At 42.2% G+C, this 27,617-nt stretch overlaps 1 protein-coding gene across 2 annotated transcripts in view; it reads right to left on the bottom strand.

Annotated features, from left to right (window-relative positions):
- Positions 1 to 426: 426 nt before the first annotated feature.
- GRHL2 (grainyhead like transcription factor 2) overlaps positions 427 to 27,617 on the bottom strand; it is a 452,715-nt gene continuing 425,524 nt past the window's right edge. For both annotated transcript variants that reach the window (XM_086966065.1, XM_086966066.1), the window contains exons 15-16: positions 6,655 to 6,719; positions 427 to 1,561 (exon numbers count right to left, since the gene is read on the bottom strand). In XM_086966065.1, coding sequence (XP_086822191.1) covers positions 1,447 to 1,561; positions 6,655 to 6,719 — 180 coding nt within the window. In that variant the 3' untranslated portion in view covers positions 427 to 1,446. The remainder of the gene's footprint in view (positions 1,562 to 6,654; positions 6,720 to 27,617) is intronic.

The raw sequence follows: 27,617 nt of genomic DNA, 5'->3' as shown, positions 1-27,617 counted from the left end.
TTTTGCCCTAAAATACAGCAATCAATGTTGGATTTGAATTTTGTGTAAGTACGCTTAGTTTCAAGCAATCTTCCCAACATTTTGTGTAATAACGCAAAAGCAAATTACACAAATTTTGTACACCCTTATTGATCACCTCAAAAACCCACAGAGGAGAGCGGTTAATTCACCATTCAGTTGAGCATACACCATCATTCAGCTTACCCCCTCACTTTCCGCACCATATGTATCACCATAGGGAGAGAGATTCACCAGTTGTTTAATATCCCACTGTACACAGTGAGACATTGTCTGGAAGTAGCAGGGATTAAGTTATATATGAAGTGTGTCATATTTGATAAGATGTATAATGTTATGAGTGTAGGTGGGCAGGGGTGCTTTAATATAGATTGTGTGACTCCTTAACTAGCCTACTTGGTGGGTATTGCGGTTGTAAATTAATGCATTTATTTACAGTTTTTTGTGCAGTTCATTTATAATTTCATATACATGTTTTCACAAATTTCAAAGAAGTAGAGCATGAACACACTGTGGAAGGAATGAGTGGTAAATTGGAAGGAAAGAGTGGTAAACTGCAGTTGAATCTCAGTTTTTCAAGGTTTGCTGCCCTTTTCAATAGGACTCGACAATGAACCCCCAAACATTCCCTTTTTTCTGCATCAAGTTCATCCTGAAAACAACATTGCTTAAATAAGTTATTGTGGTAGAAATAATAACTGATATTCATTAATTAGTTGGGTGCTCGACCAGTCTCCTTGTAATTACAACACAGCCGACTAAAACAAAAACTTTCTCAAGTGAGTGCCAGAATTTCACCAAGTCCTTAAGTACATCCAACCCTCTAAGAGCAAAGCGGCAGAGGTCATATATATTATTGCACATTATACACATTTTATACATTGCTAGCACTGTACTCTAGTTATTTACAAGTGGCATTTTGACTGAGTGTCTTGCATGTCCTCACAGGCATGCGGTGAATGTGAAAAACCACATTCACATTGTATACTGTTGTACAGAGAACTGTACCATTGCATTGTCTGTAGTTATTGCCAAGAGATGAATACATTCTTAAGTGTTTACTGAATAGGCTGATAAAAAAAGTTCCACCTTACATTGTGAAGTCTAGGATAGAAATCCTGTCCCAAGGTATTTACACACCGAAGAATGATGTGCATTAAATATGGTCTTGAACACAAAGGATTCCCAAAGTCCGGTTCCAGACACATGATGTCAAGTCAATATATCCTGGTTGGCAAATAGGTATTGAACAAAAAGGAAGTATGCTACCCAGAGTAGACACATATTTCTAGTTGGCTTCACACAGATCAACATGGGTTTTTGATTGATGCTGCCAAGCATCTTGTGCACTCCAGGGCATTCTTCCTCTTGTGTCCTCAGGTGTGAAATGCGGTGACTCTTCGGACGCTGCAAAGGATGCACCTCAGGCTAGATTTCCGTGAGTGTGATCTTAAGGCCGTCCAAGAGGCTGTCGACGCTGAGTATGAAAGTATCTTCATTGGAGTAGTGCTCGATAATATTGTCATCCATGTTTACCAAGATACTGGTGAAGATGTGAAAATATGGAAATTAGTATGGTGCCATCCAAAATGAAATATTCAAACAAAATATTTAACAATAGAACATACCACAATTGTTCATTCATAGCAGGCAATACAGTAAGCTAAGCAAGTTCAAGCTGAAGATCACCTTCCTGGTCAAGGATCTAAGGGTCGGATGTATCAAAGGGTTTTACCCATTTTGTGTCTATAGGAAAATGTGTACATTCATCTGGTCCTCAATTCCCATTACGCCTAACCTTAATCTATAACACTCATATAACCATACACTGAATATTTAATTGAATACTTCACTAAACAGTCAAATGAAGAAAAACATATTAAAGAGCCTTTCTGAAATTTTGAAGGAAGGTTGAACTCAAGAGCAGAAGTGAGCAATTTCGATAAATATTATATTTCCAGCTTGACATTTTTATATTAACGAGAGGTTCCTAGACTTTCCAAATCTCTATTACTATTATAATATTGGCATTACTATTTATATATTACTATTATGCTATTAATTTCGCTAAGGCGATCTCAGTACAATGGCCTCCTCTAAATCCAAACAGTCTGATCCAGGAGTTTCAAGATTTTCTGCCTCTTGGACAGCCATCTCGTTACAGTATATTCCATGATCTTAATATGGGCTGGGAGATGGGTGATAGGTCTTACATTTTTCATCTCCTGTGGATCATGCCCAGCTTTTTTCTGCACTGCAGTGAGAAGTGAACCTGCACACCTATTAATCAGTGTATTCTAATTTAAACCAAAAGGTACTCAATCTTAACAAAAATGTGCGTGCATCTACCCTAATGAGAGATGAGGCCCACCTCTCTCTAAGTGACGAAATACAAAAGAGGGCTGAGGAAACACCACAGCCTTGGTCGAGCACAGCTATAGACAATTAATGTCTCATTGAATTTATCCAGATACATGCAATGATTTCAAAATGAAATGTACAAATAGTAATCCTTTCTCATATTATATTTATGTTTCGAAGCTTTCAAAAACATATCAGCATCCCGAGAAGCTGTTTATATTGCAATAATGCTTTTAAATTTCTTTGAGAAACAAAGTAAAATGTTCAAGATGCCATATAACATCAGTAATTCAATATATATATTTTTACAAACAAGGATATTCCCAATGCATTTCGGGTTTGTATCTGAACCCTTTGTCAGGGGATATATGTTAAGTCCGTTGTATTTGAATACAGATGATAATGCAGTCCTCCGCAGGGATCTATAACACAATTATTTCTTCATTACATGAATGATGAATTAGAATTTGCACTCTTAAAAAGAGGAATGATGAGAATGTGCTACTGCACGTGAATCGAATGTGCCAGATAGTCATTATAAAAGAAGAGGAACGACAGGCTAAGCATGCCAATCGAAATGTGGTGAAGATAAAATGAGAATCCTGTGCCGCAATACTGTTACCCATTGTGGACTCAGGTGTGCCAAACGAAACCCAAGTGGCAACATTTACTGATATGTGAACTTGTGCATTAGTTAGATCCTTATAACCCGCATTTTGCTGTGTGTGCATACCGTTACAAAAAATCAATCACAAATATAAAACTTACCCGGACGGGGTAAAGTTTCTGCAGACATAAAAACACGCTTTAATGACCTCATTTGCACAGCGTGACAAGATTAGAAAATGCTCACAGGTATGCTCTCTTACCCGTATTTTGAAAAAAACTGAGGAATACAGAATGTCACATGTCGCGTGTCGCTGTGCCGGATTCAACACCCCCTGTATATAAGCAATGCCATGAATGACAATGTGTCTAAAGTATATTACCAATGTGCTTCATGCCATAAATCAGAACACCGTCTCACCGTACATTCGGGAGTATAATGGCAATCATCAAATTCATATATGTGGAGCCGTACGCGATATCCAAGATGTGAAAGTTCTGCAAATATAACCGGTTTAATATAAAGTTAACCCAAAGAATATAAGTGCAAGTGCCACTGTTCTAACCGTAAAGTCAAAATCTCACCTTCGCTTTCAAAATAACACCGCCGACCTCGGACCGATCCAGTCGCAGACTGAAACGCCAACAAACAAGACAACGCGCAATAGGAGTGTTCATCGGGTTAGCTTCAACTCACATTTTTCTTTGAGTACATTGTAATTATTACACCACTCGATGGTACTATTATCGCTCTAGTATGAACACCTCGACATTCACCATACTTTATTAATTGACCGTAGGATGGGAATTACAAACGTGTTGGGCACGAAGTGCACATAAAGTTTTGTTGATGTTTTTTCACTTTTATCATGTGATGGGAGTTAGCGATGAGGCGGCCCCTTTAAACTTGTTCGGCAGTTTAAGGACATGCGCGTTGTCTTGTTTGTTGGCGTTTTAGTCTGCAACTGGATCGGCCCGAGGTCGGCGGTGTTATTTTGAAAGTGAAGGTGAGATTTTGACTTTACGGTTAGAACAGTCAGGGTAAGTTTTATATTTGTGATTGATTTTTTGTAACGGTATGCACACACAGCAAAATGCGGGTTATAAGGATCTAACTAAGGCACAAGTTCACATATCGGTATTCACATATCGGTAAAGGTTGCCACTTTGGGTTTCGTTTGGCACACCTGAGTCCACAATGGGTAACAGTATTGCGGCACAGGATTATCATTTTATCTTCACCACATTTCGATTGGCATGCTTAGCCTGTCGTTCCTCTTCTTTTATAATGACTATCTGGCACATTCTATTCACGTGCAGTAGCACATTCTCATCATTCCTCTTTTTTAGAGTGCAAATTCTAATTCATCATTCATGTAACAAAGAAATAATTTTGTTAGAGATCCCTGCGGAGGACTGCATTATCATCTGTATTCAAATACAACGGACTTAACATCTATCCCCTGACGAAGGGTTCAGATACAAACCCAAAATGCATTGGGAATGTCCTTGTTTGTAAAAATGTATATATTGAATTACTGATGTTATATGGCATCTTGAACATTTTACTTTGTTTCTCAAAGAAATTTAAAAGCATTATTGCAATATAAACAGCTTCTAGGGATGCTGATATGTTTTTGAAAGCTTTGAAATATAAATATAATATGAGAAAGGATTACTATTTGTACATTTTATTTTGAAATCAATGCATGTATCTGGAGAAATTGAATGAGACATTAATTGTCTATAGCTGTGCTCGACCAAGGCTGTGGTGTTTCCTCGGCCCTCTTTTGTATTTTATCAGCTTTTTTCTGCAGCAGGTAAACAATGGCTTTCTTGCAGAACTGGAAGCAGTACCCATGAGAAAACTCTAACTATGTTTAGGCACTGAAGTTATTGATTATTCTCTGTTATGCAACGCCTTACACCTAGGTTTACATGGCTACAGCAATGATCCCAAAATGACAGATAACAAAGCACGAGTGTTGATAGAAGACTTTTTATTGTTGATAAAAATCCATGTGGCCGTTTCGATCAAGTGGCATGACTTCATACAGGTAGGCCAACATGCTTCAATGGCACCATTGCTGCCTGCTAGACTTAGCTGGAGAAGAAGACTGTAATCAGTTGGTACTTCGTACAATGTCTATATTAAGCTTGTCCTTGCTTTTAAAGAGAGAACAAGGCTAGGGTTCTATCTATGGTCTCAAGCAAAACAAGAGAGAAGAGTGTCCACCTACCATGCTTGTTTGCACACTCAAACACACCACCCTAAGCCAAAGACTACTGTTGTTTTGCCCATTAACCAGAAAAATAAACCAGTAAATAAGCCACCCGTAACCTTACAGTAATGCTTAATCTAGTGTGACAGCAGACCTAGGAAAAAGTTTTAAAATGTAATTAGAACATTGGAATGTTGAGAGCTCCATTGAAGACTATGGGGTAGCTTCAGGCTTATAATGGCTAGCATAAGCCCAGAGCTCCAACATTCAAATGTTTGTCTTTCTGTTTCTCCCTTTTTAATTTAGAATATTCTAGCCTTAGTGGGTAGAATGTTCTAATAGCCGTATAGCCCGTCTGCCTCAGGCCATACCGGTTGTTAAAGGCCCTCTCCCTTGTTACAGGCCCTTGTCTCAGGTCAATAATTCGGGTTCAGGGTCTTTAACAACCGGTATAGCTGTCGTGAGTGAACTATAAGGCTATATAGAAATGCACGAAGACTCACTGTGAGATCATAAAAAAGAAAGCATTATAACATTGATATGTTGCAGCAATACTTAGTGAAGGTAACTGACTAGGGAGTTCATACCTGATGCAATGATATTAAATTAAAAACAATGTAAAATACACTACTTACAAAATGTACCGGTGTAAGTGTATGCATCACGCATGCTTCTGGCATTTGCCTGCTGTCCCTAAATCTAACTGAGAGGAGTTTCAGCATTACAGACATACTGTAATGCTGGAGTAAGAAAATCTGTGAAATATTAAAAATATTTTCTCCTTTCAGTTTTCCTTGTGATTGAATATATGTTATCACAAAAAGTGTTTTCTTCTTATAGTGCAGATCTCCGGTGAGAAGGAGGAAAAATTATGAATGTTCCCATATTTCATGCACAATTTAGCCCTGATCATTTAGGTGTAACTTTAGAAATAAAAATAAATGAGAGAAATCTTTATAAATGTTTATGAATACCGAAAAGTGTATAACCACGCGGATGTTTGCCTCCTCTGAAATACAATTGTCTGGCTACCCCCTAATCTCGCCCTTGGGAACATGCACTTCTACTCATCAGTAGAGCACTGCATGGGCTGTGCACCAGTAGTTGGAACTGCTGTAATGTGCACTCAGTTGTGTCTGGCTTTCTGCGTTACCTCTTCACCTGCAAGGTGGTATTTTCTCCTGTCAAAGTCTTACTTGCATGCGCAAAAGCTTTGCGAATCAAACTCCAGCATTCAGTTATATGTCCATTCCTTTTTTGGAAACATTATTTGAATTTCACTTAAAGGCATGATCCAATGACTGTATCTTCTTGGAGGCCATGCCCACAGTTTAGCACTTTGTTGTTCTCGACCTAAGTTTGCGCTCTACAAATACCAAGCCACACACCTACATACAGACATCATTATGAAATATTTTCTGATAACTTGAGAATATGCTCCTCTTACCCTTTTTTACTTTTCTTGTAAAGCTTTGCACTTTTTTCCACTGGAATACCATATTTATCATATATCTGAAATCACAGTATAAAACATTGCATTGTTAGGGGTGCAACAGCAAAAGGAAGGAGTCTCAACAGCACCAAATGTCTATTTTCATTCGCAATGAAAGTATTTTTTGGCAAGAACATTTTAAATTGATATTATCGCACATGTCGATTTCTGAATACGTGTATGATGAAAAGGGACAGTCTCCCAAAGGGTGCCAGGAAGGTGAGCTTTTCAGTGAAAGTCTTGCATTACCACTATGTTCATGTCCAGCAGCAACTTCCCATTACAGAACCCAGTTTACACGAGCCATCAACCAACATTCTAATGTAATGGACCATAGAACCCAATATCTTGAACCAGTCCTGTAATGGACCATAGAACCCGATATCGTGAACCAGTCCTGCAATGGACCATAGAACCCGATATCTTGAATCAGTCCCACAACGGACCATAGAACCCGATATCTCGAACCAGTCCTAAGACCCAACACATGGTATCTTGTTATAGAGAAGAGCAAACTAAGTAAGCTTAATTTCCTGTTTTAACAAATACACTGGTTAATCTACACGTGAAATCTCCAACCTTCTACACAGATTAATAGGGGCAAGTGCTCCCAGAGAGATGCAATATTTACTATGAAATCATCAAAAGTTATGACCACCCATGTCCTCCGTAGACCAATGTGATCCTCCAGATAATTGTCTTTGAAAGGCCTGGGAAGAGCTGGCAGTCACTGGTCGCCCGACCAGAACTCCCGACTTGGATGAGAGCGAACTCTCTCGGCCATAAAATACCGCAAGGCAGAGAACTTTTTGTGCATTAAGTTACATACATGCAACTAGTGCTGGTGTGCCGAAGACGTTAAGGCCTCATTAGTCAAAGCCCAGACCAAAGTGATGATGAAGGCCAGTCCTAACCATCTCAATCATCCCCAGATATTCTAGAAGGGATACAACATTGGAACAGATCTGTCACCTTCTCAAAACTCTCCCATGCCCTTGTCATCATGGTGACTCTGGTACTGTTAATTCTAGCTCTCTCACTTCCAAACATTAGTCATGACTCTGACCTCAGAGAAATACCAGGGGGCAGATTTACAAGCCCCTTGCGCCACTTTTGTGCCACTTTCCCCATGTTAAAATTGACGCAAAAGTGGCGCACTTGTAAATAAGTCCCCAGGAATTCTGCACCAGTTGGTAAGATTGAAAACAGTATGAGATTGTAACCATAAGTAAATTACAGCTGGATGGAACCAGAGTAGCCAAAGCTATACACGTTTACAGAAAAAGAAAGCATGCGTTAGATGCATGAGTAGAGGAAGCCGCCGATGTAGGAGCTGGGCGCACATGCACCCTCGCGCACTCCACGGTGCAGGATGGGTTTATCTGCAACCCACTAACCCGGACCTGAAACAGATTCCACAATACAAATGATTCATATTCTGTTTGAAAAAGTAAACATGCAGATAACTGCCTAATTGGTTGCATTTGTTGTGTTTATTTTTTATGTTTAAGCTGTTCAATTAATTAATTTGTTTTCTTAGTCCCTTCACAATGTTTGAGAAGCACTTAAAAACAGCCATCCGGCTATGGTTAGAAGGGCGGAAATAAACAAATAGGAATAAGAAACTAAGCATGAAATTAATTAATGCTACATAATGAACACACTCTTACATATACAAAGTGAATTCGAATAAGCACTGCTAATCAGTGAAGAGAACAGGTGTTTTTTCGGATTTGAATGTACCTAGTAGTGGGATGATTGTCTATGTGGGAAAACTGTACAAACACGCCGATCTTCGTCTTTCTTCTGCACTCCTCAGGGATGCTCTTGCAGCTGCCAGTGCCTCAGGAACAGTACCGACACTGGTGCCACAATTTGAGTTTAACTAAAAGGATGTGAACTCCAAATTCTCTGCTGTATTTTGTTGCCTATGTGTGAATAAACATACGCTGGATTTTGAATAGAGTGTCGGCTCTGTGATTATCTGCTCAGGATACTTTTACTGGGGATTGTTGAAGTTTGTTGTTGGTAATAAGAGGCTCGCTACCTCGCCATGCACTCCTCACGTTAAGAGGTTGGAGCAAACGCCATTTTGTTGGGTGGATATATATATCTATACATATATATACACACACACACACAGTGCGGAGGACTTAGAACTCCTGTTTTTACACTCACCTCTGGCTGCTGGTGAAGAGCATCCCCTGCTGCAGAGTGAGGTTCTGATTTTGTGAATGAAGATCAGTGCGCGTGGCATGCTGACATCATCACAACTGAAAGTGCAAGTAGAGGCCTTTCTGCCCCTTCTGCTTTGACTCTGTTCTTAGCTTAGGGGCACGGGTCAGCCGCTGACACACCAACTACAATGGAAGCGGCATTGTGAGAAAGGGAAGACTCTCCTCTTTCCAGTGGTACCTCTCACAAGTGGATCCCTGGCCTGGGATCACCACAATATGCCCAAGCAGGGATACGTCCACTAGACTACCACACACCAGATAATTTCTCATGCGGGCAGGGGCTTCATTGGCAAAGGACATCTTGCCCCACATGATCCTGGACAAAATCTGCCTTTCTTCTCCACCCGACCCCCAGGGAAGATTGAGGGATTTATCACCAATCTGCTCCCTCTGGAAAGCCCACTAGACACCAGAGACATAATTATAAAGTAGGAACGTGGTAGGACATTATGCCGGGTGCCCTCTTCTCAGGAGGCCCTGGCAGTCCGTCTGCCCGTTGGGTGACCAGAAGGGGGAGGGTTCCCCAAGACCACCAGGGAAAAAGAGGAAAAAAGAATATGGGGACTGGCAGACCCATCCTAGCATCAGTCTTCCTCCAAATTCCTGACCCCATGGCAGTGGCGGCTGGTGAGTTTTGAAAGTGGTGAGGAAGTTTTGGATGACAGTTGCATCACGAGTGAACATGACTGTCATAAGGAGTGTCTGGATGCCCCCCCACCCCCCCCCTCTGCCCCCCTGAGAAAATGTTGATAAAAGAGTCGGCAAATGGTGTCTTTTAAAGCAAATCTGACAAACCAAGATGATATATAAAGAAATTCTGAAAATGCAGAGACTTGAAATATTCAAACACTCCCAGGTGCCTTGCTTAAAGTAAAGCAGGACTGAAGCATCCTCTCTCCCAATGGTACCAACATCAAAGCAAGACAGCATTGGTGAGGCAGTAGTGCCACCATTTTGTAAGTCATATGGTATCTGAGTTGTGCTACTGCTGACGTGCACACTAAGTAATAGGTGTCCTAGTGTTCATTTGATTTGAACACGCCATTGTTGGGAAGCTTCAGCAGTGCGCACAGATAAGAGACAACATAGTTAAGCACATACCTATCACAATAAAAAATGCCAAAATATTACACTGCCACAATCTCTACAATAGTAGTCATCATATGTTCCCACTTGCCAGCCAAGCAAAGTTAGGGTTCCCGACATGAAAAATTAAAAGTTTGTTGGAAAGGCAACTTGCAAACCCGATGCGATGCCTGCCTCAGCACTGCCGCCATACCCTGCATCTTTGCAGACTACCTCCGCTGCGGGATCCATGATCTCATTGGTGTCGGCGGTGCTGGGGCTGTCCGACCGCCCCACTCCTAATTGTGCGGTCAGACCTACGGACATGCTGCGGTCAGATCGCCACCAACAGTTGCGTGGCAATACGACCACAAGGGTCATAATCAGGCTCTTAGTTCCTGTTACGCAAGGGGCCCTCGGATAGTCATCCCATCTCTTACCCTATAACCTCTCCCACACTCAATGCTATGCTGTGTGTTTTTGTATACTTAAGTGTTTTCTTTGGCCTCTTCACACATGTAGGTTCGCAATGGAAGTCTGGCATCTCAATGTTGAAGAGTGTGGGGTAAAAATCCAACTTTCCACTGTTGGATTCTTTTATTTATTAACTTCTAAAGCACATGTATACCCAGAGGCATCAGAGTGTTATATTTGCTAAACTAAGAGTCAAACAGGTCGTTTCATGAACAGGGTAGTTGCTGGTGAGCTTGGTAGGAAGGAAACAACCAAGTCTCCAGTTTTCCTTTGAAATGTCTTGAATTCATAGTTGTGTTGGGAGCTTGTTCCATTTTGAGCAGCATGTACTTCAAAGGCTCTACCTTACGTGTAAGTGTGTTTTTACCTGGTCCTGTTGTAAATAGTAGCCCTGTACTGATCTCAGACTGTGTCCAAGGACATAATGAAAAAACATGTGTTTTAGTAATTTGGGACCTATTCACTAATGGGCTCTTTGTGATATACATTTTGCACTGCCGCAGTGACAAACAGTAGAGTTTTGTCAGAATTGCGAGAACCTCAACCTGTGTTGGTGGCTGAACGAGCTGGTGTATTTTCTCCATAGAGAGGGATACCCTGAAATGTATGCCGTGCACACTACCCTTCTCCCAATGCATTTCTCAACAGACATATGGCGGCCACAGGAAAAAGCACCATTCAGGCGATGAGACAAAAATGTCCCCTGTGTGCACTGAAGACTCCTTACTCCCCTGTACATGAGGTATGTGAGTGGTTGAGTACAAAATTTCCACCTGTAGCTTAGGTGCAGACATACATATAGTGCCCAGTGGCGAAGCTAGCCGTTCTGCTGCCGGTGTTGGTACCTGAGTTTGCCGCCCGGTGGCTGTATGTGAGAGTGGGGGGGACTGGAGTGCTGGTGAGTCCTGCGACGGCCGCCCACACGGCCGCAAGTAAGAGCAGGGGGGGGGGGGCACTGCCCCCAAAACTCAACCTGCCTGGGGCAGACCACCCCCACCAATCCCCTGTTGCTAAGCTACTAATAGTGCCTGATTTAAGTGGAGTGGGTCAGAAATAGTGGATGAAAACATGCACCAACTTTTTGTGACACGATCTATGTACTAATAAGTTGTATCGCAAATGTCCACCAGAGAGGGTCAAAAAAGACCACCTAATAAATACTAATTAGGCAAGATTCAATTTGAATTCACTTGTGAATGGCAAATATACAGGGAATGGGCCTGCACAGAACAACAAGCCACTGTTCTTGCATTTGCTTACCCAAGTGCGAGGCTGTTTTTTTCAAACTTCACCAAGTCCATTCATGTTTCCCATCTTGGACTCCACTGGCGGAGCATGTAGTGGTCTAATCTGAGGTGGCATGGGGGGGAAAGAACAATGGGTTGGACTCTATGACCCCGAGCTATTGCCAGTTGTCAGACTTACTTCAAGCATTCCTTCCATCACCTTTTGTGTGTCTGATGTAATGCCTTAATTGGCCAAGATATGCCCAGACGTAGGTTCCTTGCTCTCTGTGCCAGTGGAACCAAGCTATAGCCACTGAAGAGGCCCCATCAAGCCAAAACCACTCTCTGCTTGTGTTCTGGTTCAGGAAGGTCTTGGCCTGGCAGTTTGAGCTGGACTGTTCCTGTTACAGCAGGATTAAGACTGATTGGCAAATGGCTGGGTCTAACCTGAGGTAGCATGGTGGGCAAAAGAATGTTAGGTTGGAAAGCTACCTCAACCTATTGCCAGTGGTTAGACTTATTGCAATCATTCTATCCATCACCTTCTGTGTGTGTGATGGCCACTGTCAGGTGCCTCCTGAGGCTGTTCAACATGATTCCCAAATGAAAGCTGTCCCATTTGTGATTGGCATTGGTATCTGTTGAATAATTTACAACCATAATAGAGATTGTAATATGCTTAATCACTGCATTGCGACTATCTAAAAGGAGGGGAATCTCTTTAATGCCCTCTCCTATTTGCAATTCAGTATGGGACAAAAAAGCCCTTTTAAGAGACAGAAAGATTTTTCGGTGAATAAAAGGGCTTTCATAGATTGTGAAAATCTATTTGCAGTGGCAAACCCTTTCTCGGTTTATGCGATTCGCACGCTTTGAGACCAAAAACACCTTTGTATATGAGCTCCTTATTTCTTTACATTAACATGTATGGGATTTAAGGCCTGTACATGTTAATTCATTCCTCTGTGTGACGTGGGTGCATGGGTGGGAACCCGCTGACATCTAATTACCTCTGCAGACCAAACGCATAACAGAGAAGAGGGTGCATACTCACTATTTTGTTATGCGTGAAGGGGCGGGTGACGACTATAAGTAAATCTGCCATCGCTCTTTCCCCTTCCTGGCTGTCTATAGTATGAACAGGGACTTACATGACAAACAATTTTGGTTTATGGTGTGAGAAGCATCTGATCATTCTCAAATATGTGCCCCATGGTTCTATGAGTTGGCGCGCATGGCTTTAAAATAGGGACATACAAAGCAAGGCTGAGAAGGATGCAGGGAGCAAGGACATACATTACTTTGGTGAATTGTACGAGAGTGAAACCAGACTCCCCTAAAGGAGCATCTTCACTGGCACCACCATGGCACAATCGTAAATACCAGAGCTCTAAAAAACTGTATACAAATAGCACATGCCGCTCTTGCCATGTAAGAACAGCAAGTATGAAAATCCATCTCCATAAAAATATTGTCGACAAAATATTGAGTACCAAAGTGTCATGCAGGTAAGTACATATAGTACAGCTTCATTATACCTTCCATAATTTACCAAGGAGATACATATATATTCAAGGTATGTAGATGTGGAGTTATGAATAGTAAATCTATACACACCTATCTATACACACACACCTTCAAAATATTTTGGTTCTCAATTTTAGGCCATAATATCTTTGAATGATGTTATTTCATCATGGGCGTACAACCTTTCTTTGTGCACCTTGCTTCCTCGTTGACAAAGCAGTATTTGTTTGTGGTATTCAACAATAAAATAAAGCTAATTATAAAACCTTGAACCCCTTTACTCCTTCTGGAGGCATGTTACTAAAAGAAGGAGCATTGATGTTTTTCTACAATGCACACAAACTCTGAATGAGGTATCCATTGATTGCCTTGTCAGAGCTCAAAGAAAAGCAGGGTTCCTGCTGTGCTGCACTCCTGCTGAGCACAGACACTGCCCCTGGCAGAATTAAGGCCCAGATCTGACCTGCCATCACACAATCCAGAGGCTAATGAAGGTACACTGCTGTGTTAACTCTGTCCCTTGTGACTGACAACATAATTCCTGCCGAAGAAGCATTATCAGAGCAGATAAAGGATTGGTGACACAAAGGGAACTCTCCCTCCCCCACTATAGATCTATGAAGAGCAACATTGTCAGCTCAACCAATTAAGTGCATTTCTTCAATCTAATATCGCCCGAGCAATTCATTTGCGTGATTATTTGTAGTTGAACAGTAAAGACAATAATTTAGTGGAGGCATTTATTTGCAGATTTGTCGAACTCAGGGCCATATTATAAAGGTGAAGTATCGCCGCTTTTTCGACGAATTGTGCAGAGAAAGCGGTGATACTTCTAATGCCCTATCAACAAGGGCATGCTAACGCCTGCCTCAGCCTCATACCGCCCCATTTTGCATGTCAGCGAGAAACATCGCTAATGACATGCAAAGTGGGCGTTCCCACGTCCAACCACATGTAAAATGTGGTTGGAGGTGGTAACACCCTATTATCAAGGCAGGCGTTGGGAGAAGGATACCTGCGATAAACTTGTTTATCGCAGGTCTCCCAACGCATGCTTTGATCAGGTGTTAGGCATTGATAACATGGGGGTGCGGATCATAAAGCTGAATCCACCCCCCCATATTATCAAGGCACACATTAGCGCGTGACAACAACGCTTGTTTTCACGCGCTAATGTTCACTATTGCCGACTATCGCCGGATTTAATATCGCCTACGTGTTGCGCGTTGATAATTACGCGCTATCACAGTGATAAAATCCGGCGATAGGGAAATGCGCGATGTGCGTTTTTTTTACGCACATCTTGATAATATGCCCCTCAGTTTTTCAAGGCGTCAAATGACTTTTACTGGTATAACACCCACTGACAAGTTATTGAAGTGTGAACAGATATCTACGGGTAGTCTACAATACCAAACATTAATTCTAGGCTAAGAAAGACTACTGCCAATATTCATATGCTCAAGGTTTCACAGAGGCTCTGAAGCATAGATTGACTGGCAGGTAGTCATTCTATAAGGTAAGAGCAATCCGTACAGAAGCGCTTCCTCCTAAGTGTGGTGAATGCTACATCAAGCAATATGCTGTTCTGCAGATGGGGCATGCATTTGGGAACAAAAACCATAGGGTAGGATTCACTTGTTTTAGTATGCTTGCAGAAAATGTTTAGGCACTGTGCTGCTGCTGTCACAGGCTAAGGCATTCGGAATGAATGCTACCACATTGCGCTAGGGACTGAAATAGAGATGCCGTTTTGAAGGAGATAAACCAGGGTATGAACAAGTCTCAGAGACACCAATGGCTCATATAAATGGATTTTTTATGAGGTTGTGCAAACAGAACTTTTGACATTATTGATAAAGCTCAGAGGCAACTACAGATGGAAAGCGAAACACATGCCATCTCATTTAGGAGATCACCATCTGTTTAATTAAAGTTGCTACCATAGCTAATCTTTTTGTATAGAGGTGGGCGAGCCACTGAAAGCTCAAGCCAGGCTCGAGCATGAAACCTGGCTCTGTCTGCCTCAGCTCGAGGTCCTGTTGGAACCTAGAGTCCCTAGCGAGCCAAGCCAAAATGTGGTTTCTCCATGCCACCCTACCTCAACCAGTGTGTGGTGTTTCAGCCAGAGCTGTCGACTTTGGAATTGGGGAACCAGGTGTGAGTCTCAGGGTCGGCTGTGATTCTGGGCGAATTATTTAATCTCTTCATACCTTTAAACAACAAATGGTAACCTTGTGTAAAGTAACTGGTGCTTATGTAAAGTGCCCCAATATCTTGGGATTGAGTAACCACTATAAAAACACTGCACTAAGAGGTTAAAGCAAAGCCTTAACATAAGGAAAAATAAATGGAGACCCGTTTACTGGCTGAGTTGTACAAAGCGAAACCAAAAACGTGGATAACTCGTAGCTTCCCCGCTTGAATGGTGTGATCCTAGGCCCATATTATATATTTAAAATAATTTTAAAATATGATACATCCCCCCTCATTGTGTTTTCAGTTTCCCGTTTTTTGTATGGCATGTGGCGCAGAAGGTCCACTTTGATTAATTGCGACTAATTATAATAATGGCCATTCTTCGTTTGATAACTGATTGTTTAATAATGTTTTAACTCTTCGTTCTTAATTATTTATGTATTTTATTGTATGTACATATTTTATCTCTGCTTTTATGGTCGTTGACCGAAATAAAGTTATCAAAGTGAAAATATTTCGACAAAACTCTTTTTCTTCCTTATCACACTGTAAAGCACCTTCACACATGGGAGTTCAGAATGCCAGTTGTACAAAAACCTATTGTGTTTTATTTCCTAGACTATAATGTTCCTGTATAACTATCTCGGGCCCGCATGGGGTTTATATAACAACTGCCTTACCTTCTTAGTTCACTAACGGTTCATGCTTAAAAACTATAACTTTTAATAAGCACTTCTCAGGGCAGTGCTATAATCTGATTTATTAACTTCAAAGCTTTCACGTGGTAAGTAAACCTTTTTGAATTTTGAAAATACTTTATCATAACTTATGTGATGTTTGTTGAATGATTTACATAGCAGAAATTTGTTATTGTTGTTATTGTTAGTTTAGATTTATAGCGCGCCCAATCACCTGCAGGTCTCTAAGCGCTTGGAAATCGATGTCATTACAATAACTTGGCTCACTCCTGAGAGAGACGCAGCTACAGGACTACATTGCGATCAAGGCTCTTCCAAACAGCAGGGTTTTCAGTGATTTCCTGAACCGTAGGAGATTCATCTCCCTGCGTAGCCCCTCAGGCAGCTTGTTCCATAATTGGGGGGCCAGAACAGAGAACGCTCTCCCTCCCTTAGTCACTAATTTGTAGCGGGGGCAGACCAATAACTGAGAGTCCGATGATCTGAGTGTTCGACTTGTGCACAGGCTCTAAGATTCGAGTCAGACCCTTGGCTCTGCTCTGGCTCGGCACTCCCTGTTGATTAGTTGGCTCACTCACCTTTATTTTTGTATGTCAAAAGTTTAAATATGGAAAAATGGATCTTCATTTCAGGAGTAGAGGTGGAAATGATATAATATGAGAAAAACTAAATAAATATATTTTACTTTTCTCAAACATTGAATGTTAAATGGAATGGGACAGCATTCAGACAGAGAGCTGTATTGGAACACCAGTCAGGCATTAGGGCTGCTGACAGTGTGGAAAGGGCATAGAGCATGCCTATTTAGTAACAGGACAAGTGGGAGTACATGCCTTCATTAAGAAATATATTTATGAGTAGAAAAAAAGTTAACTGTGAAATTTCATATTTCCCGAACGTTCTGCCTGTATATTTGTTTACAACGCCGATAATCTGCAGATGTGGAATTATGGGCAAGTGTAGCCCAGGAAGGTAAAAATACTTGCTCCCTCGCATAGCCCTGGCAGTCCTTTGCATAGCCCTGGCAGGTTCATGAATCAGTCTGCCAGATGGAGATCTCTACATACTACTACGCATACTTAAGTTTCATACTCTTTTTGTGAATCAGACCCATAATTAATTTACAGACATGTACAGGACCAGACTTGAAAAAAATATAAACCAGTCCTACCATGGCCCAGCTGGAAAATGATAGACTCGAGTAGTCTAAATGTCATTCAAACAAAACTGTGTGTGTGTGCTGGTCAGCCAATAGTAGGCTATAATGGGGATGTGTTCTCGTGGTCTAGTCTCTACTGTCCTACCGAGCTGGCTGTGTGCAGTTGAGCACCAAGGTGATCTAGGCTGCAGCTTTCCAGATCCAAAATGGCTTTCTTAAATCCTTCTCAGAATGCCACACTGGGCCGGGAGAAGGCAAGGGGGCCACCTCAACTGATGAGGTCTCAGTCTCCTCACCGCTATGCTAGTTATAAGAGTACTCCCGGCCTCTGTAAGGAGGGATGCTGACTGAGATGAAGCCAGACTTGGAAAATCAACTGGACAACTCAGGGGTAATACTCTTTGTGCAAAATCAAGCCATGCTGAACATTGCAGAGTAAATCACTCAATGTTCTTCCACAAAACACTGCATACCAATGTGTACTTTCTGATTTCGATTATATAAAATATGTAACTAAACTTGAACATCCAGTGTAAGAAATTGGGTTACTGGTTGAGGGGGGTGAAATCCTAACCAAGGAGAAACCACAAAACTTGTCAGGGTTAAGTCACAAGGAAACCTCGAATTAACCTGTGTTCAGCTCTCTGGTAGATTGGTGCAGATCAGTCAGGCTTAACTTAGAGGCAATGTGTTAGTATTTATGCAGCACTTCAAACAGTAATAAGTTGAAAACACAAGAAAAATCCCACACCAAGTTAGAACAATGTTTTAATAAATAAGTCTGTAGGACTTGGCCTTTTTGGTTAAAGTTCCCTAAACTTTTTGCTTTCCCCCTAGACTGTTTTCCTGACCTAGAGATGCCAATTTAGATGCTTTGGGTACTTTGCCACTGCTGATCAGTGTCAAAGTACACGAGTTCCCTATGTAAAATGTAATGGTGATTGGTTGGTCATAATTGGTATGTTTGCCTTACTAGTAAAAGTCCCTAGTGATATGCACTGTGTGTGCAAGGGCTAGTAATGCAAGGGTGCGCGGAGAAGTGTAGGCCCTGCGCGCAGAATGCTAAGTTAGCATATAATGCTGACAAGTGCAACCACATGTCAGGCCTGGCTTTCCCTTTTACATTAACATGGGGGAACCCCTGTGGTAGGTACCAGTTAACCCCTGGGCAGGGTGCAGTGTAGGTAAAAGGCAGAACATAAACTGAGGTGTGTGTTATGTTCTGACAGTGAAAAACTCTCCATTTCGTTTGTTTACTGCTGAAAGGCCATTCTGCCCTTAGGACTGGATGGGGGAGGCTGGGTGTTGTGTTTGTTAGCCTAGTTTCCTGTCAGTTTATAATGGAGAGGTGAAGTTTAGTATGTATGGACGCACAGTGTCATAATGCATCTTTCTGTGAAAGTGGTTTTGTCACTGTGTGTTTATAAACCACTCTTTTAGAAAGTGGCTGAGTTCTGTACTTTGAGCATTGCTGTGTGTCTCTGAAATGTGGATTGTCTGTCTAGAACTGAAAGGTGAGAGGAGCTGGAAGAGGTCTTGGCCCAGGGAGGGGTTGAGATGGCACCAGGTTGCCCTGCATCTGGAGAGTAGGGGGAGGAGAAACCCAGAAGGTGAAAAGGCCTGGGCTGGTGCTATAAACCAATTGACCCGTCTCCTGCTGAGTGATTAAGGATCCAGATCCCCAGTATCAATGGGAGAGAGGTGACACTGGGAGGGAGACACCCAGAACTGATTTAGGGAGGGGTCAGGGACCCCTGAGCACATACAAACTTCAAAGACATTAAGGGGTATAACTATGAGAGCTGAAGCCCCTGAACGGTGGAAAATGAAACAGATATAGATGGAGACTGAAAAGGCTTGGACCCATTCTGTGGTCAATAGGAACCTCTGCTAAACAAGAAGCAACTGAAGAGACTGCTCCGGATAGACCAATCCTTGCTTCGTGATCTGTGGCTGGTCTGCAGTTTGCTGTTCTAACTAAGGAAGAGGTGGTTGGGACTGTGCTCGGAGGAGCTGGGTCCCTCAGCTTGAAGAAGACTGTGCTTTGTGCTGTGTCTTGAAACCCCAAGGGCCCGAGGTGAGCTGACTTCCTGTTTTGGAAACACAGGAATATAAAAGTTTCCAGAGAAGACTCTCAGATACGCCGTGTGTATGTGTGTGCTCTGTCTAGCCTGAGACCTTTGCAAGTTGTGCCTTGTGATCTTGGGCACCTGGAGTTCCAAGTGGAACTTGGACGGGCTGGGTGCATATCGTGGTGCAACCAGGTCGATGGTGAGGAGCGCCTGGACATCGTGTGCACCAACAGAGGAAGTGAGACTCGGACGCTGGGTGCGTGTCGTGGTGCATCCCAGGTGTTGGTGAAGAGCGCCGGGGCCTCATAGACACCAAAAGAAGAATTGAGTCTCTGACGTGCAAGAGTGCGTTTCGTGGTGCAGCCAGGGCATTAGGGAAAAGCGCCTGGACATTGTGTGCACCGGGAGAAGAGGTGAGACTCAGACGTGCAAGAGTGCGTGTCGTGGTGCAAGTGGAGCGCTGGTGAAGATTGCCAAATCGTCGTGAGCACCAGAGAAGAGGAGAGTCTCAGACAAGCAGTCTGCGTGTCAAAGTGTAACCCGAGGTGCTGGTGAAGAGTGCCGAGTTAGGGTGTGCACCAAATTGAAGTAAAGTCTACACAATGCTGAGGGCGGGTCTTGGTGTGGACTGAGACCGCCGGAGTGAGGGCCAAGTCATTGGGGCCCTCGGAGTCGATCAGCAGCGGCCCGGACCGGCAGCCACGGAAGAGCTGAACCGCCAGCCCCAGTCCGCCGCAACCCGTGATGGAGTTCTGGATCAAGGCCCAAGACGCTGACGTCGGGAGGAGAGTGGGATTGCGTCCCCCCAGGTAATGTGGATCAACACCTGGGTTGGGATGCGGGCCTGAAGGGACACTCTCTCAGCCTCCTGTTTCAGTCAGCTGCGCGAGCCATTGCTTTGGCTCGGATCCCGGCCCGTGCTGACCCAAGACATCGCAGTACTGGGACCGGAGTGGGAAGCAGTACTTTTTGTGTCATCATTTGATCCATAACGGGGGCACTGTTAACGGAGCACGTAAAACTGTTGTATTACACTTTGCATTATTGCTACTAACGAACTATCGAACTGTTGCATGATGCCTGACCTCATTTGTGCCTGATGAACTTTATGTTTGGTGTGCTACGCACTGCAATATTTCTCCCTTGCATATTACCGGATTGTAACGTGGCGCATTGCATTATTTCTTCAGTGTACAGTATCTGAGTAGAACGTGGCACAGTGTATAATTTCTTTATTGCACCGTACGGGATTGTAGCGTGACGCATTGCTTTGTTTCTTCCTGGTAAAGGGCATGCTGGTGGAGATACGCATTGCATTATTCCTTCAATTGCAAGTACATGATTGTGGCGCTATGTATGGCATTGTTTCCCTGTGGCACAGTATAAGAGAATGTTGTTATGCATTACAGTATTGCTTCCTTTTGAAGCGTGTGTGATTCTAGCAATACAACTTGCCTAACCTTTTGGGAAACGGTTAAAAGTGAGCTTAACTGTTGGTTAAAAGTTGTGGTTGAGATAAGAACCTACCAACCCACCGTAAGAAGAATACTAACCATTCTTATATGTTGATTTTGTATTCTGTGGTTGTTTCGTATAATTGTTCATATAAAGATTATACTCGTTTTATAAATACTTGTGTAGAGTCTATTTGTGATGACATAATGGGGTTACTGTGAGCGTGGTTGCACATACTGAACACTCGTGCCTTGGAGATAAGCCTGGCTGCTTGTGCCAAGCTACTAAGGGGTGAGCAGGGCTATCTCAGACGGTGTTCTTACTTAGCCTAACGGTGAATCGAGGGTTTGGGGACGCACGCCTCCAGCATTTGGTGGTGGCGGTAGACGACAAGGGCCTCCACTTCCAACAAAGTCCATACCAAAGCAACAAAAATCCAACCAGTAGAACCGAAGATATGCAAATTTAAAGATTTGAGTGAATATATCACCAAAAAGCACAAAGTGACAACTGTGGTTATCTGGGCATGCTGTCAGGCCCACTGAACAAAAGTATCTTAAATCCTGGTTGCAGAGTGATGCAAAGTCCTTGCATTGAGGTGCGCTGGCCGGCGTCAAGGAACCATCGAAGCGGGGCTTGCGATGTGAGGTTATGCACCAAGATGCGTTGCACAGCAAAGTCAGTGACCATCGATGGGAGCTTGCGATGTGACGTCCTGCGTCATCATTGAGGAATCCACTATGGTTTTAAAGGCCAGCGTAAAATCCATCTGTGCTGAGGTCAAGGCGCGTTGCACTGGCTGGTGTTGCTGCTAGGATTTGCGAGGTACCATGCTGCTTTGAGCTGGGTTGGTACTTGACACCGAGATGCGCTGTGCAGGGTTGGGCTGGCAGACCTGCTGAGGCGATGCGCAGTCCTGCATCAGAGCTGCAAGGAGTAGCGGGTCGCTGGGATGGTTGTCTGTGCTGAGATGCATTGCGCTGGATCAAGCTTGCAGTGCTGTCAAGGTGATCCGCGGTTCTACGTCAAAGATACACGATGCAGAGAAGCCTGTTGTGTCCCTGTAGCTTGAGAACAGGAGGTCAGCCGACTGACTCTTGGAGATCTTGAAGTCCTGGGATAAACAGGTGGCTGGTTTCAGCAGGGCAGCACACAGCAGAAACGTCTTGGTGCTGCAAAGCAGTCGTTGGGCATCAGAGCAGCCCTCAGCTGGGCAGTCCTTCCTGGCAGAGTCCCCAGGTCTAGAAGTGATCTGAAGTGTTGGTATCGGAGGTCTCATATTTATACCTGCTGCCTTCTTTGAAGTGGGAGAAGCTTTTAAAGAATTCTCTATGAAGTGCTCAGGTTTAAAGCCTCACCTGCCCTGCCTCCACACTAGCTACAGAGGGTTTGAAGTCCGTTGTGTGAAGGCAGTCAACAACCTATTCAGGTGTAAGTGGGACTGTACCTAGCTCCGCAACCCCATCCTGCCAGTGATAGCACATCCAGGCACACCTAAGCTCTCTACTGTGCGTGGCTGTCTGGGAGGAATACACAAAGTCTAACAGCCAGCTTCACCCTGTCATGTGACCCAGGGGCAGGCTCCAGACTCTAAATAGCTAAATTGTAATTAAAATCCAACTTTATCATAAAAGAGCATTTTTCATTACAATTCGAAAGACATCAAACATGAATTGTTTACCTGTTCGCATTTCGAAGTTATCTTTATTAAATGTAATAGGGTCATTCAAATGTTATCCTATGGGAGAGGTATGCCTTGCATTAGTGAAAAACAAATTAAAGAGTTTCTCAATATCAGGACATTTAAAACTTAAAAGTACATGTCCTACTTTTAAAATACAGAGAACCCTGTCTGGTGGACTGTGTAGGGCCTACCCTAGGGGTGACATATATATTAAAAAGGAAGGTTTAAGCCTGAGAAAAGGCTGGTTTGCCAGGTCGAAATGGCATTTTAAAACTACACACACATGCTGCAATGGCAAGCCTGAGATAGGTTTGAATTGAAAGGCTACTTAAGTGGGTAGCACAACAAGTCCTGCAGGCCCACTGGTAGCATTCAATTTATGGCCCCTGGGTACATGCAGTACCATTTTACTAGGGATTTATAAGTAAATTAAATATGCTGGTTGGGGATTAGCCAATTTTACCATGCTTTAAGGAGTGAGAACATACACTAAAGCACTTGTTAGCAGTTGCAAAATGCTCAGAGTCCTAAGGTCAACAAAAACGAGATCAGCAGAATTGGAGAAGGAAGGCAAAAAGTTACAGGGAAGACAATTCTAAGGCTGACAGGTCTAACAGGTCTGATTTGTCACACCTGTACAGGTAGGGAACTACCTGATTCCTGCTTGTGCATTTGTTTTCACTGAGCTGCATTTTAAAATATATACAAATGTTGTGACATAAGGCCACAAATCTGCTTAAATTAACACATGCAAGCGAGTGATCACTTATGATACGAACTAAATTTCATAGTTTTTATGAGAACAGAGAAAAAAACAAAGCTTTTTTTATTTGGTATTGGTCAGATCAGATGCCTAAAAGACGTGGCAAGCTGGATGCTGTAGAAGACATGGATGCGAGGGACCACATGTGATTGCACCGTTCTTCTGAGCGCCACGGAACAGTTTATTTGGAAGGCGTGGGTTCCAGGGTGTGACTCTTTGAAAGAAGAATGACTGTCCCCCAAATCCTTTGTACAATTCCCAAGGCTTTAAGTGTGCCGGGTCCTGACGGTGCTCCGCAGCGGCAGTTCTAAAAAGCAGTTGCTGAGATGGGTTCCTATTGGGCTTTCCATTTTTGCTCTCACCCTCAGGGTGAAAAAAATATTAACTCTGTAGCAGGACCACTATTCCCTGCCTTTGAGGTAACTTCAAAGAGACTCGTTTTTTTTTTTTTTATAAATTTTTATTGATGTTGACAGGGTGACAGAAAAAAAAAGCAAGAAAGCAAAGAATCAGCAAACATTCGTAAGACAATCATAAATTGTTTACAAAAAAGGAGCTAGCGAAAAAACAGATTAGTTATGGTGTGTGGTCATCTTAATTAAAGTTGCATTTACATTTTTAATACATGAGAGTTTCACATTTCAACAGTATGAAAACAAATTCCTGATTTTAATCTATGAAGCTACCCCAGATTCTATCATTTTTTTTTAAAGATCGTGCTCCCCTGAGATTAGCTAGAGCCAGTTCCATAGCATGTACCTCTGTTACCAATGTCCACCACTTCCAGACCGTCGGAGTATCTAAATCTATCCAAGCCCTAGCTAAAGTTAATTTAGCACATGAAAACAATATAGTCGTTAAAGGAGATAGTGGAGATGTAGATAAATTAAAATCTATCAGAACCGAAGCGGCCGTGATTGTGGGCAGTGGGATATTTTTTATTCTTAAAACCCTCAGTATATCGTCCCAAAAGCTCTTAAGTTTGGGGCATGAGTACAAGATATGAACTAGATTAGCTGCTACAGCCGAACATTTGGGACATTTGGTACGGCTACTAAAAGTAGGGTTCGAAGACCATCTAGCGATCCTTTCAGGTGTGTAGTAGAGCATACAGGTCGTTCGATATTGTTGAAGCCTAAGACTAGATGAGCGTACCAGTTTATTAATGTTAATAAGAGAATTCTCTATCTGCTTGGGCGTAACATTTAGATTTAATTGTATGCTCCATTTCAAAGCCAGTTTGTCGTTGTCATTTGTTTTGAATGTGCTGAATATTCGATAAGCTTCACTGATAGTGGATTTGTTCCTATTTGAATAAAGACATGCCCATATATCGCATTCAGACAGAGTTTGTATCTTTTTTTTATTAATCAAATAATCGTGGATTTGCATATATTTAAATCTTGAGGTTTCAGGTAAATCATATATTTGTTTAAGCATGTTAAAATCTAGAAACCCTTGCCCGCCATATAAATCCATTAAAATATTAATCCCTGAAGAAGCCCAGCTGTTGGTGGTAGAATCTGTAAATATAGCCGGGAGACCTGGGTTGCCCCACAACGGTAATTTTGGGTGGAAAAAAGTTGTTTTACAAAATTTTAATATGTTTTCCCATATTTTAATGATATCTCTAGCAGTCTTAAATCTTACCCTTTTGTAGTAATTTGGGTCGTTGATTCTGAACAAAAAGGATAATGAGTCTTGTTTTAGCATAAAATAATGAAAAAAAAGTGTACTACCCCCATGCAATAAAGAGCGTATGCGTATAATAAATGAAGACCAAAAATATAGTTTGAAGTCTGGGGCATTCAACCCTCCCTTATTTATATTGTTTTTCAGCATTTTTAGTGACCTTCTGACTTTTTTGTAGCCCCAAATAAAACTACTAAAAATCCCATCTAAGTGTTGGAAGAATTTATTATTTAATGCCAGTGGAATCGATCGGAATAAATAAACATATTTAGGGAGTATTTTCATTTTTATAAGGTTTATCCTGCTAATCATATTCAAAGGGAGTTTGTTCCATTTTTTCAATATGAGAGTAGTCTTTTTAGTCAAATCATTATAGTTTATCTTATTGATGTCTTGTATTCTGGCTGTTAATTTCACCCCTAAATAAGTGGCCTCTTTACATATCTCAGGAATAGGTGCGGAAGGAGAATAATTGGCTATAACTTGCGTCTTCTGCTGGTTAAGCTTATAGCCTGACACCTTCCCAAATTTCTCAGCCTCGATATATATCCCCTTCAATGCCTTGGCCACATCTGTGGTGTATACTGCAATGTCGTCAGCGTAAGCTGTCATTTTCAGTTCCTGTGAACTGGAGCTAAATGGAGCAATCAATATTTGGGAGTTAAGGGCAGATAAGAAAGGTTCCAGCGTAAGAGCAAATAATAGGGGAGAAAGAGGGCACCCCTGCCGGGTCCCCCGCTTTATTGGGAATTCTGATGAGGTCAGGCCCCCATAACTAATACAGGCGGTAGGTTTATCATAGAGCGCTTTTATACCCTTTAAGAAGCTGCCCCCAAAGCCCATTTTAGACAGTACGCACCAGAGATAAGTCCACCCCACCCGGTCGAAAGCCTTTTCAGCATCTAATAGTATCATACCGAGTGGGGTGGATTCAATCTCCGCAATATCGAATGCCGTTATTGCCATATTTACGTGTATCGTTGTGTCTCTCCCTGAGATAAAGCCGTGTTGTTGCGGGTTTACAATTCTAGGCATGTGTGGGGCAAGTCTGTGTGCGATGATCTTGGCGAATATTTTGGCATCCGTATTTATTAGAGAGATGGGTCGATATGACCCTCTCTCCTCTTTAGGCTTCCCCTTTTTTAAAAAAAAAATTATTTTGGTCCGATTCCAGGATTTAGGGGTTGTTCCATTTATTCCGATTGATTGAATTGCTTCTAAAAGAAGTGGTTCTAGTTCTAGTCTACAGATTTTATACAGTTCTAGAGGTATCGAATCTTCCCCTGCCGCTTTTCCTGCTGGTAATGTATTGATAGCCTGTTGAAGTTCGATCAGTTGTATGTCGTTGGAGAGTGCATCCAAACCTGATAAATTCTCTGTGTTTACTGTGTAGTCGTTCAAATATTCCTTAATTTGATCTGTATTTACGGGGCTGTCCGGGGTATATAAGTTTTCGTAATATGATGCAAATTGGTCTAGTATGTCTTGTGGTCGGTTATATATCTTGTTCCCCAGTCCCCGAATGTTAGGAATTAGTGTGTCAGCTCTTTTTTCCGCCACCTTGTAGGCTAAAATTCTACCAATCTTGTCTCCACCCTCATATTGGGCAAATTTAAATTTCTGGATCCTTGCACTGTTTTTGCGAATAAGATTGGCTTTTATATCATTTTTCAGTGCACTAAGTTTTATGTTAATTTCCATTGCCGATGGAGAATTGATCTGTAAAGCTTTAGCTAATAAGTCTTCTTGGTTGGTTATGTTCTCTAGTACTGTAATCTTATGTTGTTTTTGTTCTGCGTTTTGCCTAAAAACGTACGCCTGGGTAAAGCCCCTAATGCTTGCCTTGCAAGCATCCCAAACCATACAGCACCCGGTTGAATTCCTATTGATGTTAATAAATTCATTTATATGAGTCTTGAGTTGTATCACATAAGTAGTGTCTGAAATTAGATATCTTGGAAAAGAAAATGGCCTAGGTGGTGTCCTGGTACTTTGTGTATTGAATGTCAGTATTAGCGCGTTATGGTCAGATGTGATCCGGGGACAGAGGATCAAATAACCTGTCCGTAATAAATTATCGCTCACTAGAGCCATGTCTAGTCTGCTACACATCTTATGGGGAGCAGAATAGTACGTATATCCTGGTAGGGTTGGATATAAATACCTCCAAGCGTCTTTAATGTTATGTATCTGACATAAATCTAATATTGATGATCTAGTCCTATGCATCCTTTGATGTACGTGAGGTTTAGTTGTATCAATTTTGTAGTCTAGGATGCAATTAAAATCTCCCATTACAATTATCTCCCCGTTATAGTTCTTTCAGTCTCATCATTTCAGAATGAAAGCTTTTTCAATATTATATACAACATAGCCATAGTTGTTGCTTATTTATTTTATATAACTAACAACCACTGGCAAATCCAATAGTCCTGGCTTGTTGTAGGTGTAATGCTGCTTATTGTATTATTTATCTGGATTGAATGATAGAAGCAGCAAAATACCAGATGGGCAGCAGGCTAAGCTAAGCACAGATTTTTAGCCTAGGCATTTTTAAGCCACACCCATAATTACATAGGTCACGCCCCTTTAAGAAACCCCCTAGTTTTTTCATCCCACTTAAAGCCCGGACTACTCCCTTTACCTTTGCAATATACTTCATGAACA

Source organism: Lissotriton vulgaris, chromosome 4_1 (assembly GCF_964263255.1).
Source record: "Lissotriton vulgaris chromosome 4_1, aLisVul1.2, whole genome shotgun sequence".
In the NCBI taxonomy this organism is placed as follows: domain Eukaryota; kingdom Metazoa; phylum Chordata; class Amphibia; order Caudata; family Salamandridae; genus Lissotriton; species Lissotriton vulgaris.
Note: the sequence above shows the minus strand (reverse complement) of the source record. Positions and strands in the feature narration are given on the sequence as shown.